The sequence below is a fragment of the Anser anser genome (genome assembly GCF_964211835.1).
Source record: "Anser anser genome assembly, chromosome: 8".
Taxonomy (NCBI): Eukaryota; Metazoa; Chordata; class Aves; order Anseriformes; family Anatidae; genus Anser; species Anser anser.
Window position 1 is genome coordinate 9,390,169 of NC_139728.1, and position 14,121 is coordinate 9,404,289.

Genomic DNA, 14,121 nt, shown 5'->3' on the forward strand with positions numbered 1-14,121 from the left:
AAGAAACAAGCAAGGCCTACCCTAGTATTTCAAGAAGTTAAACAAGAAAAGGAAGACAAATGTGCCCACTCCCCTGGGATGAAAACTGCAGAGACAAAACTTCTCCAGAAGAAAGAGAACCTGTCAAAGAGCCCCTATATTTTCGTATTGCCAACATAGACAAATTCTTGAAAAAGTTTTCATAATGAGACTGAAATTCCAGAAGATGCTGCCTGCAACAGTCCTGTCCATTTAAATGGATTTCTCACTGAAATGCAAGATAGCTCACCGTCGTGCCTGGTCTTTAAACTTGTGCTTTCATCATGTGCTTTATAGAGGTTTCTGACTTGTCCAAAACTGCATTACTTCATAAGTTTTTGTCTTTTTCTTAGAAGAACAAAGTTCTCCTCACTAACTAGACTCTCAAATTCCTCAAGTGAGCCACTGCATCAGCGCTCCCCAAACCATGATCATTATAATAAAATAATAGTTTCCATAAATGTTTTGTTCTCCTGCAGTGATGTCCAGCATGCATCAAAAAGTTCATATAGGATTTGCATCTGATATTGAATTTACGGGGTAGGGCAATTAAAAATTAGCAGAAAAAGGGGCAGCTAAGAACTTCTCCTCTGTGTATGCACGGTTACAGTTACACCAATTCCAACAGCCTTCATGCAGTGAAAATCCTATGTTATATTGGAAATTAAAGTTATACGCTTTAGCTGGTGCTACCAGAATAAAAAAAAAAGTCATTGATTTTCTCTGTAAAATACTTTTCCAAGATTTCCAGGTAAATTAAACCTCTTCAGGCAAACCAGCTGATCAGCCCAAAATAGGTACCTGAAAAACAGAAGTGTGAAGGAGTGGAAGAAAAAAAGTCAGCTGTTGGGAGCAGTGCCTTAGTAATGTAGTCTAGCAATCAGTAGCCAGTGTCTCCACAGGTTAAAGAAACCAAACCCTCTGCAACACGATCAGGCTTGAAAACATGGGAGCACTTGCCTGATACCATGTATGTTCTTGATGGCATAACTTATTTCTCTCCGCAGTTCTTTCTCGTTGAACTCCATCTAGAAAAACAAAAGCATTTGAGATCATATGAGGTGAAGTTCTGAAATAAAATAGAAAATATTACTTCTCCCTATATAACTGGAAGACAAGCAAGTTCAACTAACATACTATTAATTTCTAATTACACTAAAGAAGGCATAAGTATTTTAAAATGTTTTAACACTAAGGCTACAGACAACAATAAGGAGTGTTGGAAATTATTCACCCTTTCGGGTGAATCTTTTAAGATGTCTTTTGCAGAGCATCCCAAAAAGAAACATGGAGGTGTTGGAGTAAGCCAGAAACATCATTCAGAAGATGCAACATTTTTTTTTTAAATAGGTGGAAAGGAAGCCCATAAAAAGCATCAAAGAATGCAGACTAGAAATACAGTAGGGTTCACTGTGAGGGGAAAATGAAGTCACTGCAGTGAAAGAAAAGGTAAAAGAACATATAACAAATCCATAAAAAAACAGTTTACTTGTTCACAGACTACCAAACCGCAGTTTTTTCTGTTATTCAGAGGATGGGTAAGCAAGAAGAGGTGTATCAAGAAGAAAAATGTCATCTCTGAACACCATATTTGCTTCTGCTTCACTTCCCCTCCCCTTCCCACTATGGAAAGGTGGGACTGAAAGCTGGCTTTGTCTTATGTTCCGAAAACAGGAAGTAGAAAAGCCAGAAAATAGTTATTTTCTATTACTCTAGTTTTAACAGGTACTAGCTATTTGAACGCAGCAACCTGAATTTGCCAACCATAGCTGTTTCTCTGCCTGCCCCCCCCAACCAGAAGGAAGATACCATTTGTGATTAAAAAATAAAAAAGCATGGAAAGTAATAAGAACTGTGACTTTAATTATATTCTAACTACTGTATTTCAGAATCCTCAGCATATCTCAGTATCCACAACTAGAAATGAAGCTAAATGTCTCAATCATCACTTAATGTAATTTCTTTCACAGTTAAAATCAAGTTCTTCCGATCAAACTTTATCTCTGCTTTACTACCATCTATATGAACATAGGAATACATAAATAAAACTCAAAGAACACCACTAAGATGGATAAATACCTTCACTAGTTCAAAAGGGAAACGTTCATGGAAAATACGATTAATTTTGGCACCTCCTGAAAGTTCTAGTGTATCGACCTGATCTCCTGATCCTTCGATTCTTTTTTCAAAGTCCACTGAAAACTGTTGTACCATCCTAAATTTCAAAGGGAGGAGAAAAAAGATTCACTTAAGCACATCAACTATCAACTCTTACTTCAGTACTATGCAAGTATTATTGAATTAAAACACATTTAGGAATTTACAGAAGTATTTACAAGAGCTCATCCAGCTAAGTTGCCAATGCAGGTTGCTATACTTCTCTTTGCAAACCCATTCCACCATACACTCACGTCATTCTCTCTTACAGGACATAGCTCAGTATACTATTTTCTTTCTTCATAAATGTTTTTTTTTTTTAAATACTGTTTAAGAAACCGTATATTAAAGTCAGCAACACATACAGCAGCATACCAGGCTACATCCTTATTTCGCTAATGATCACAAAATTGTAAATGCATCTTCTATTACATACATGCTATTCTATTTTATTCAGAAACGAAAAAGTGATGGCAGTCTGTAGTAGGATAAGCAAATACAAGTCTCAATGTTTAAGCTATAATACTTGTACTGGATATGAATCGAAAAGCACTCATACTTAAATGTCATTACAGAAACAGCAGAGTTCAATGGGGCAGACCACCAGAAGCAAAAAACTCTGATCTTATAGCAAGAGTTACCATCTGTGGAGAGCTTACTTCTCCACAATGACCCTTTGATCTTTCTAATGTCTTTCAAAAAGACACAGTCCAACAGCATGATGTGTATCAAGCCGTTAAGCTGACTCAGTACTGGCAGATCTTATAGTGGCAGCCAAGTTACTTAACTTTCCCATGCCAAACAACTTGCCCAGGAGCCAGTACTAACAAGCCAATGCATTAGCTCTCAGTACCACAGACTTCAGCTTACTCAGTTGTGCTTAGACTTCCGCATCAGAAGCACTTAGCCATACATATGAGAACTCCTCCAGTTATGGAATAATCAGGGAGAGCTATATTTTTTTTAATTTTAAAAGTAGGCACAAGCATCTGGCCTAACATTTGAAGCAATGGATTCAGCCAGAAAGTAACAGTGCACGTCATCTGTTCTTAAACCTCAGATACCTATGCAGCCCTGGCTAACAGAAATTACAGAAACGGGGCAAGTGTAGAGCCCCACAAATCAACTTTTGAAGATGACTGCAGAAACTTAAGATTATCTTATGGGGGAGAATCATGGAACATCCTGAGTTGAACATCCTGAGTTGGAGGGGACACAAAGATCATCAAATTCAACTCCCGGTTCCACACACCCCAAAATCAGACCGTATTTCTGAGAGCTTTGTCCAAACGCTTCTTGAACTCCAGCAGGCTCGGTGCCGTGACCACTGCCCTAGGGACCTGTTCCAGTGCCCGACGACCCTCTTCAGTGAAGAACCTTTTCCTAATACCCAGCCTGATCCTCCCCTGTCCCAGCTCCATGCCGTTCCCTTGGGTCCTGTCGCTGTCCCCAGAGAGCAGAGCTCAACGCCTGCCCCTCTGTTCCCCTCATGAGGAAGCTGCAGGCTGACATGAGGCCTCCCCTCAGCCTACTCTGCTCTGCACAAACCACGTCACCTCAGCTGCTCCTCAGACATCTTACTTTCCAGGCCCTACACCACCATTTTTTTTCCTCTTTTGGAGGCTTTCTAACAGTTTTACGTCCTTTTTGTACTGTGGAACCCAAAACTACACACAGCGCTCAAGGTGAGGCTGCACCAGTGCAGAGCAGGACAATCCCTTCCCTTGTCTGGCTGGCAATGCTAGGCCTGAGGCACCCCCCAGTATGGCTGGCCCTCCTGGCTGCCAGGCCTCTCTACCCACAATAGAGTCAACAGCTCCTCCCAATTTAGTATCATAGAAGCATTAAGGTTGGAAAAGACCTCCAAGATCATCTCGTCCAACCACCCCACCACCAATGTCACCCACTAAACCATGTCCCCAAGTACATCCATCCTTTCCTTAAACACCCCCAGGGACGGTGACTCCACCACCTTCCTGGACAACCTGCTCCAATGCCTGACCGCTCTTTCTTGAGAAGAAATTTCTCAGGATTTCCAACCTGAACCTGCTCCAGTGCAACTTGAGGCTTCCCTCTTGTCCTATCATCTACAGACTTACTCAAAACACTTTCAAGTCCTACATTCAAATCATTTATAAAAACATTAAAGAGAACTGGATGGGCTCCTAAAATGGAGCCCTGGGGAACTCCATTAGTGACTGGCTTCCAGCCTGATGTAACCCCAGTTACTATAATCCTTTGAGCCCAACCCATCAGCCAACTGTTCACCCATCGTGTTATGTTTTTACCTAGCTGGACATTTTGTCCAGAAGAATATTGTGAGAAACAGTATCAAAAGCTTAACTGAATCCAAAAAGATTACATGAAATGGCTTCCCTTGGTCAACTAGATGGGTGACGTTTGCATGAAAGGAAATTAAGTTTGTCAAGCAGGGTAAGTTCAGGTAGTTTGTTTTCTTATACGTATTACGGAACTTATTCTTGAGAATCGAGAATCAGAGGAAATCAGAGGAAAGTTTCTAGCTGTGTTACTTTCCACAGACGAAACAAAAAGCAAGGAGAATTTTTACTGACAAAAGTTAACTTCTGCTATAGCACCTACTGATTATGAAGGTATTAGAAAAACTGTGCATAAAAACTGTACCAAGCAGGATAATTCAGGCTAAAATGGAATTTATTTTTTTTTCTTTAGACAGTGTTACAATAGTAGAACAACCTTAAGATGCCAGCAGCACTTAACAAGTCCTAATGCCATAAATGTTTTTCTAGCAGCTAAATGACCAAATATACAGACTGAAAAAAAAAATACCTGTGTTGTACTCTCCTAGAAGAGTCCTAGGTTATATCCTCAGGTTTTTCTTTCAACCAGAACATCTGAAGTAAAGTTACGAGGGACAGACTTATGTCTACCCTTTCAGACAAAGCTGTTACAAACACAAGGACTAAATAAAAGTCTTCAGCTGGTTCAGGAAAGCCTCATTAGTTCAGGTGACCATTTTCCACTTAAAATTAAGGAATGGATTCTGTCCAAAACTCACACATTTTCACAAGCCAATGCTATTACCATCTAACCCAGAGAACCGAGAATACTGAAAAACCTTTGAAATCAATCAGAACAGGAATATGACAACAGGCACAACAGTGTTACAAAATCTTGTATTTTGTGGATGAGACCCAAACTGGACAGTGACTTGAGTAGTGTAAAAACATTCTAGTTTGAAACTTAGTATAATCTAGTTCCAGAAATTGTTTCAATTCATCCAGCAATGTTCAACCCATGATTTCTTAAGGAAAAAAAACAGGGATGCAGGTTGTCAGAGTATGGTCAGAGAATACACCATCACTTGAATGTAAGACAGTGACAAACAGTAAGTGCCTAGGAAAAAGTGTGAGAACAGAGCAAGAATACAATGATAATTCTCCAGAATACTCTCTTGGCCTCAATAAATTGCCATTCACATGTTCCATGCAGCAGGGGTACGACCTTGTACTTACTAATGTTGATGTTTTCTCTGTCCCCAAGAATTTGCCTAGCTGCTTTTGAAAGCCCACAAACTATTAATATCAGCTCCTGCAGCAAGGAACTCTGTAACATAGGTGCACATCCTGTGGTTTACTACCTACAATTAATTTTGATCTTCAAGTTCTTTTGGATGTCCAAGTTTTCGTACCAGAAAAAGAAGCATTCCCTATTCTCTTTTCAAGCACCTCATCTTACAGACTTCTAACAACCTCCTCCCTTTGCCTGAGGTCATCTTTTTGACAGGCTGAAGAATGTGTCCATACAATCAGAAGCAGTTTCTTTCCTTCAATCATCTATGCTGCCCATCCTTGTATCTTTTCCTGTCCTGCTTTCTCTCTTTCTATGACTACTAATATTAATTTAGTGAAAACCTTGCTGAAAGTGGGTAAGTGTTCTGGAACATCAAGCACAAAATTCTGAAGAATTAACATATAGAATTTTCAGCCATATCGTAATCTTAAAATAATGTAAACCCATTAGGGAAAAAAATGCAAAGCAAAACAAGCCTATAGACAGTGGAAAAGCAGATGAAAGACTAGACACTCACTGCAACAGGGCTTTCGTTTTTCTAGTTGGATCTTCTGGTCTGAAGTTTTTGTATACCTCTACTTCATGTTCTATAGAAAGCAGTTGGCTCTGGAGTTTGCTCCTGAAGGCTGGCAGGGTATCCCGAATATGATTGGTAAGTTGCTAAAAAGCAAACAAAAGTCCTTTTATGTTGTTAATAAAGATGAAAGCAATTGCATAGCCATTTCCTTCTGACTGCCAAGTACATAAACAATTACCTGTGCTACTTTAACAGTGTAATTCCTTTTGATCTTTGAAACTGTGGAGACATTTAAAGAACATCCCAACATCCCTTTCACATACACACTATCTGGAGGCTTGAGAAACTTCTTGACCTTCTCACTCACTGAGCCCTGTTACAACATACTTGTTTAGCTACACACTAAAGAATTATTTTAATTCAAAACAACCTCCATCATAATAACATTCTGATGCCACATCTATTTTGCTGATTTTCCTAATGAAGTTTTGCAATTCCCTATACACTTGTTAAGCACGATGACTCCTTTACAGCAGCAAGGCAATGTGGGACAAGGAACAGATTCTGAGCATCCACAACCCTTTGAGAACAGTGACAGAAGGAAATGTAGACATATGGAGTATCCACTCAGCGCTCTCCCACTACTTAGAAAAGTCACTTTCACAACATTTCTACTTCCTTCTTTGAAGGACACTATGGAGAAGAGATTTTGCCCTCATATTAATGATTATAGCACTTTAAAAAAAAAAAGTTAAACTTCATTTTTGGCCAAAGAAGGTTCTATAACTGAAGAGTAATGGTCTTCATTTGTGAAAATATACCTAAAAATATTGGAAAATAAACTGAAGGAGAGTAAACAAGTCTTAGCAAAGCTGTAAAGGTTTAACATATCCCAGTTACTCTTGCAGATATGCTGTATTGTGGTTAGACAGCACTATCAACTACGTGTACCATAAGTTTCTCATGCATTGTATCCATTCCTTGACTAAAACAAAAATGGACTTATTGCTCTATGTTGCAAACCTTCTTCCCAATCCCAATCACAGAGTCTATAAATAAGGAATGTGAATACCAAAGTATGCAAACTCAAAACAAAAGCTGTTCAGCAGACCTGACAGGCACAAAATCAAAACCTGGAGTTTCCCTGGAGCACCACCTTGTGGATGCAGAAAAATCTGAATACTACCTGCAACCATAAATGTGAATAGTCTGTGTTTAACAGCTTACGGACAATACTTGCATAGATACTCCCATACATAATATTAAATATATGGTAACAGCAACAGAAGACCAATGGTTCATACTGAAATAGATACATTTAAAAAACAGCTCAAAAAAAGGTAGCAGTACATAAAGTATTTTAAGTCAGGACATACAAGACAGTCCAAGGAAACATGAAGCTCAATTGCTTCAGGCTCAAAACTAAGAAATACATTATTAGTCTTTCAAAATATAAAGAGGCAAAGCATCCTAAACACACGCCAACTTTTAGGATGCAGGCAAGTTCTTGCATCCTCCTGAAGAGTTTTTTTTCTAAGGCACAAATAAATGGCATTAGCATTCTTTTTGAGCAAGTCCAGAGTATTCCTTAACCTGGCTGTCAAGATTCAACAGCTGCAAAGTCACTGCAGCAAGAAATTAAGCAGGCCAGCCCCACTTAGTTTCCTTCTTCTAGTCAAACGCTCTTCTTCTGTTTCCAGCTGCTATCAAAAATGGACAAAGCCAGGCTGACCTGGTCTTTGTCTATTCCAGATCAAAACCAGCCATTTTTCTCCAGTGAACCGGTGAAAATGCTATCAAGTTTGACATTTAGAAATGCCAAGAACCCTGTTTTGGCTGGTAAAACTGAGTTTCAAAATAATAGTAATAGCAGTAATCATTAAAAAATAATAGTAATAGCAGTAATAATTGAAAAAATCATAGCATCATCAGTAATTCTAGGGAGGCAGGCAAGATTTGATCTTGCCCATTTCGGACTTGAGATGCATCACTGGTCATGTTCTATTCAAGCTATGAAAGGAACATTACCCAAGGACACATAGTGGTGAAAAGAATTATAAACCCCTCAAAGCCTGGTATAGGTAGTGTACTAACTTGGACAGTAAGCTACAGGTTACTCCTCCAGGTAACTGGGAAGTTGACTTCCATTTCCTGCTGAAGAAACCTGCAGTCTGACAAGGTTTGGCATGAACTCATTGAAACAGACCAGAGGTTTGGGCAAAATAAAAGCAGTGTGAACCAAGTCCTCTGATTACAGTATTTGTCATTTTATCATTAGTGTAGGGTATACTGTTTCTATTAAAAACTACAATAAAGCATAGATTTTATGGTTAAAGTACAGACATACAGGGAACCCTCAGGACACATGATTTCTAAAAATGTGTTCCTCCCTCCCCCCCAATTTCTAAGTTTGATTTCTAAAAGTCCTGTTAAACGAGAAGAAATGTGGTAATTAAGGAATAGGACAATATACATGGAGAAATAACTGGGAAAGGAGTAGAAACTTACTTTCTATGATCCTGTCAGTATTCAACAGAACAGGAAAGTGCAGAACTGTCAGTAAAAGCCAGAAACTACATTTTTATCAGGTTAAAAAAAAAAAAAAGAAGTTCCGAATAAATCTGAGTAAGAGATGATTCATCCAGAGCATGAAAAGGGGCGGGGAGTGGTTATGAAAGCACCCGAGGTTCGAACGTGTTAGGACCCCAGCGCTCCAAGATCACTTACACGTGTCACCTTTCTTTGCCTTCTTTTGTAACTGCACTTCCAGTTTTGTAGATCAAATGCATATAATTTTGCTTTGCTAGAGCAAACTCCTATTTCTAAGAGTTTTTGCAAGGAATGCCAAGTCTTCCCCAAGGCAGCAGAGAACCTCTGTACCCTCTAATGGTCAAAAATGGCTTCTACACAATCTCACTCACAGTCACCCAAGTCCACCCATTGTCCACAGTGCAGCTCAAAAAAAAGAATGTAGAAGGTTACAACTATGGGCTTCTATGCACAGCCTCAGAGGAAAAAAGTAGATTAAATGGCTTGTTACCCTCCAGCATCTTCCCAAGAATTGCAAGGGGTATGTCTACATTATTGTACTGCAGCTGTGACTAATGCTATAGCCCAAACCTCAACCTTAAGTAATACTAACAGAGCTAAAAGAAGCTACTTTACTAATTTGTAAAAATCTAAACTGGAATAAAACATTAAAGAACTTCTGAAGCTGGAAAACTACAGAGTCACAGAATACCATTATGAGCTTAGGTCTAGATGCATAACAAACCAGAACTGATTTTTTTGAGCCACAAAACATTTACTCAGGAGAAAAGTCAAGACTGCATATTATGGATGCTTCCATCCTTGATAATTTATGTTTAGCAATCTTAATGATTCTAGGTGTATGTATGCTGACAAGAGTCCAAAAATTAGGTCCTCTGCTTCTCAAAGTATGTATGTATATGATACATGTAATATACAACTTTGTTTATTACATTATGAAAAGTAAAAAGGTTAAAAGCAGGGAAGAATAAATTAGGTTCACTGGCCAACATTTATTTTAAGGAAGATTTTATAATGATCCTATCATTACGAAAGCTGCCTCTCACCACAGAGAACTTAGGTTTTACCTGGTTTAGAACTTTTTGGAGATATGGTGTTCCCATCCGATCTGCCATGTGCCTGTATGCTGGATGGGAAAGAAAGAATTTTCTTTCTGCTAGGAGAGCTGCCTTTATGTCCTTCTTCCCATCAATGTCCTTCTGGCTTCTGTTCACGACGCCAATATAACCTGAAACAACACAAAACCAACGGGCACGTCAATGCAACTATTCTCTTCATAACTGAATTCATATTAAATTGAACGACAGTGGCTCATCTCAAATGAAAGTTTCCAATTCAGATACTTCAGGTATTGTTTACAAGTATCATAATGAACTTAAACGGGAAGAACAAATTGGATGTTACGTAAAATAGATACACTTCCTTTTAAATCACCAATTCAATGCAGAAATACTTGAAATTTTGGTGTACCCCAAAGAAACCTCTTCAAATAAACATGAACACAAACTGAGAACGACCCAACAGGTAAGCATAAGATAAGTAAACAATATGGTATTGCAAAATACAGGAAAACTGAGACATTTCTTCATGTCTGCTGGACCAACACGTTCATAAATTGTTTTCTGTAAACATAAACTGGGAGTAGATGATGGTCCCATCAGTAAAGTATAACTAGGAGCAAAATTCTTGATATTGTTAACAGTGCAAGTGACTGGTACAGTAGCTGTTGGAACAATCACATAGAACATTTCTGGAAGGGGTCAAAACTATGTTAACAGCAAGATTACTAAGGCTCTGGTGCTGGCTTCTGCCATATGTAAGGAAAAAAGAGATTCCTTTGTTGCAAAGGACAGCAATCTGGCACAGAAAAGAAAATTGCCTAATAACTTGTACTGACTTTTCCTGTTTCCTCTGGAATATGCAGTGTATTTTCCATGTCTAGAAATAAATGATTTTACTTACGGGATAGTTTTAGCACAGCCCCCTTCCACGTTTGCTAAATAGAATGCGATAAGAGCTAGGAACTCGTCAAGTCCAGAATAACTTTTGATTCATCTCCAGAACTTTCTAACATCACCTTTACCCAAAACATCTTTTGTATTGCAAACAATAGAGGCAATCAAACATTCTTACCTCTACGAAGAGGGAGTAGCTTATTTTCTAAAATTTCTCTTGCGTCTGTTCCTTCATCCATCAGATCCAATTTTGTGATCACACCAATAGTCCTAAGGCCTGACCAGGTCCAGGGGCAGGCAGGAAAAAAAAAGATAGTGAAGAATCATTTATATTCAGGAAGAACAATTACATCTTATAATTCCATAATAATTATTACAAATACGTGATTATTTCAAAACATGTATTGCACAAGACCAGCCACAACTGCAAATAAGAGTATGTCTGGAAAAGAAGGGGTCATTATTGCCAGCAATTAAAAAGTATTACTCAAGTCTGTTTAACAAGGCTCAGCAATTATGTTCAATGATGCTTACCCTGAGGGTCCACTTCCTTAGCCAACTTCAGGGCATCTGAGTTGGCCAGATCAGTGTTGGCAGGAGTCACAGCCAGTATCAGACAGTTTTCTCGAGCAATGAACTGCATTATCATGTCTCTGATCTGTAGCTCAATATCTGGAGGCTGATCCCCTACTGGCACTTTTGTGATTCCCGGCAAGTCAATAAGAGTCAGGCTTAATACTGTATGGAAAACACAGAAGGGTATAACATTGGTTAACATACCAGACATGTCTAAAGAGATCAACACATCTATGGCTGCAGACAGATTTTAATCACATAAACCCCTATATAATTACTTTTTGTAAGTATATAAACATTGTCAGTGGTTCAAATAAAATGCCTGACAACCTGGAAAGTACACTTGTTAGCATAGTTGCTTCGAGAGTCTTTCACTTGGATTTCAGAATACTATTTAATATTTTAAACATTAAGCACTATTCACCTATGTGAGTTGTATACTGAATGTCACTATAGACGTTCTTAGACAAATTAATATGGCTTCCTGAGCTTCTTCCATTTCTGACAGCACAGATAACAGGCCATCAGACCATTCCTATTTATATTTCAAGGGAATCCATCTGGAGGGTGGCAAAAAAGGGTTTTTCCCCACTACGTCTCCCACCTCCTACTATGTGTCTTTATTAGTAAGTTTACTCGTGAGCTACTAATAGAATATGTGCTGAGGGAGGGATTGGTTTCACTCTCATGTAAAGCAGGAATATTTTTAAGTCATGAGGATGTTAGATGGGATAGAGTCTGTGTTCTGGCCAACCAACAGCTCTCTGCAGCAGAGTGGCTTCATAACATATTAGAAACTGAGGATTCTTACACATGTATACCCACTTTTAGTTCAACTCAGGGTCAGAAATCTTTGCATCCCAGACTACTAATTAAGCAATGAGAACACATACAAAAAGAGCGCTAAATGGACAGAGCTCAAAAATATGTTACATCACTGGAATATAGAGCAGAATGATGCAATATAGAGTAGAATGATTTTACCTACCATGTGGAGAATATATTCTTAAATTAATAGGAATTGAAGAAATGCCTTTGTTCACTCCTGTTATTCTATCTGTTTCTACTTCAATTTCCTGACGAACTTCATCAAAATCAGTAAACTTCCTCCCTTTGCAGTGTAGAAATTCAGCATATTCTGTGAAAAATATCAATAGCATCTCTGTATTTCACAGGCTCATAACAGTCTTAAACACCTACTTTCAAGCCCTTTGTATTCTTCAGATGTGCATGCACAAAAGCATGTCATCGTGTATAACCAGAAAGCATTATATATGAACACATGCCATAAATATGGCTGCACAGATGAAAACCAGCCAAAGCCAAGAAAAGGTTAGTTAAAAAAGCCAAGCTGACTGCTTATATCTTCAGCATTTCATCTCCTGGAACAACCTTAAAGATTCAAATAAATACCATTTACATTAACAGAATAAGGAACAGATTTCAGTGCAGAATCTGAGTTTTCATCTGCTTTGCCTGTAATACATCACTAAACTGAAGAAAAGTACTTCAAGTTCTGTATCACGAAAGAGTATTAGCATTTGTTTTCAAAAACTAACAGCCTGTGTTACATATGATTTTACCAAGGGAATTCTGCACATTTTACACATTCATAACCAAAGTAAGAGCACTTAAAACACTTCAATGTTTTTAAACTCAGCTCTTCAGTTCCTAAAAACCTCTCGTAGCTTAAATCCAAACCACACTTTAAAAGTTGATGAAAATTTTATAGATGTGGCTGTGATTTCGCTGGTGGTAAAACACAATTTCTGAGTCTTCAGTCATCATACAGCTTGGCCCATCAACCAGGAATCATCTTGTTTTCAGAGACAGATACAGTCTAATTTGTCAGACTCAAAAATGACACTAGGCTCCTGCTTTAACTTTCGAGTCCAAATACTGGTGCTGCTTATTGTATCCCTCTGGGTTTCCTGCCCTTAAGGCACATAACCAAACACACATCTCAGGATTTTAAAAGTGTAATTTCTTCCTTCAAAATAGGGCAAACACAAAGTTTATCCCACATAGTGAGGGCATAAGCAGAAATTAGTGACGTAAATGGTAACGACGGACATGAGCTCACCCCTCACCCCCTACTGGGCCTAAGCAGTAGGGCTGGAGAAAGGTTGGACAAAATGGTGCACATTCCAGTTGATTTTGTTCTGTAGTCAAGGCCTGATCTCACCGTTCCTTTTAGGTGCTTCTTCCCCAGAAAATGTTTTTGATAAAAATCCCTCAAACGCCAGGGTAAAGAACTTGCTTGATACTCAAAGACCAGCAGCACAGGAGAGCAGATCCAAGGGGACAAATGAACAGCGGTCCTTACCCATCAGGACTGAAGTCTGTTTCTCAGGTTTCCCAGCTGTCACTTTATTACTGTTGCTGACTGAATCGTTAAAAAATAAAATAGTCAAAACTGCAAGCAAAACCATAGCAACAGTTAAAGCAAACTGAAAGCTAAAGAAGTGGAACGAGGAAGGCAAAAAACAAACGCCAGCATTTCTGCCTTACAGTACTATAATCGCTTTGAATTTAAAGTGTGAGGGTCAGGGAATCCCACCCTTGCTACGAAAAAAAATAACATCTCATTTTAAGAGCAAAAGAGCACCTAAAAAAACCTCCATCTTACTTTTCGCAGCGTTAAGTACTCCAGTGTATAGTATATTCCTTTTCACATCCAGCAGCAAAAATGACAATGAATGAGGGGTTTATTTGTTTAACATTCAACTCTTTATTAAAAAAACAACAAGGAATATTCAAATATTTCCAATTAAAAGACAACATGGTACACATAAT

The 14,121-nt window shown here is 38.5% G+C and overlaps 1 protein-coding gene across 10 annotated transcripts in view; it reads right to left on the reverse strand.

The window, feature by feature from the left end:
- Positions 1 to 14,121, reverse strand: part of DNM3 (dynamin 3) — a 197,608-nt gene that overhangs the window by 161,560 nt on the left and 21,927 nt on the right. For all 10 annotated transcript variants that reach the window (XR_014587808.1, XR_014587809.1, XR_014587810.1 and 7 more), the window contains exons 3-9: positions 12,314 to 12,463; positions 11,284 to 11,487; positions 10,928 to 11,026; positions 9,862 to 10,022; positions 6,245 to 6,387; positions 2,098 to 2,233; positions 979 to 1,046 (exon numbers count right to left, since the gene is read on the reverse strand). Coding sequence is in view for 7 of the 10 variants with exons in the window: in XM_083847695.1 (XP_083703821.1) it covers positions 979 to 1,046; positions 2,098 to 2,233; positions 6,245 to 6,387; positions 9,862 to 10,022; positions 10,928 to 11,026; positions 11,284 to 11,487; positions 12,314 to 12,463 (961 nt within the window). In the remaining 3 variants the exon portion in view is untranslated. The remainder of the gene's footprint in view (positions 1 to 978; positions 1,047 to 2,097; positions 2,234 to 6,244; positions 6,388 to 9,861; positions 10,023 to 10,927; positions 11,027 to 11,283; positions 11,488 to 12,313; positions 12,464 to 14,121) is intronic.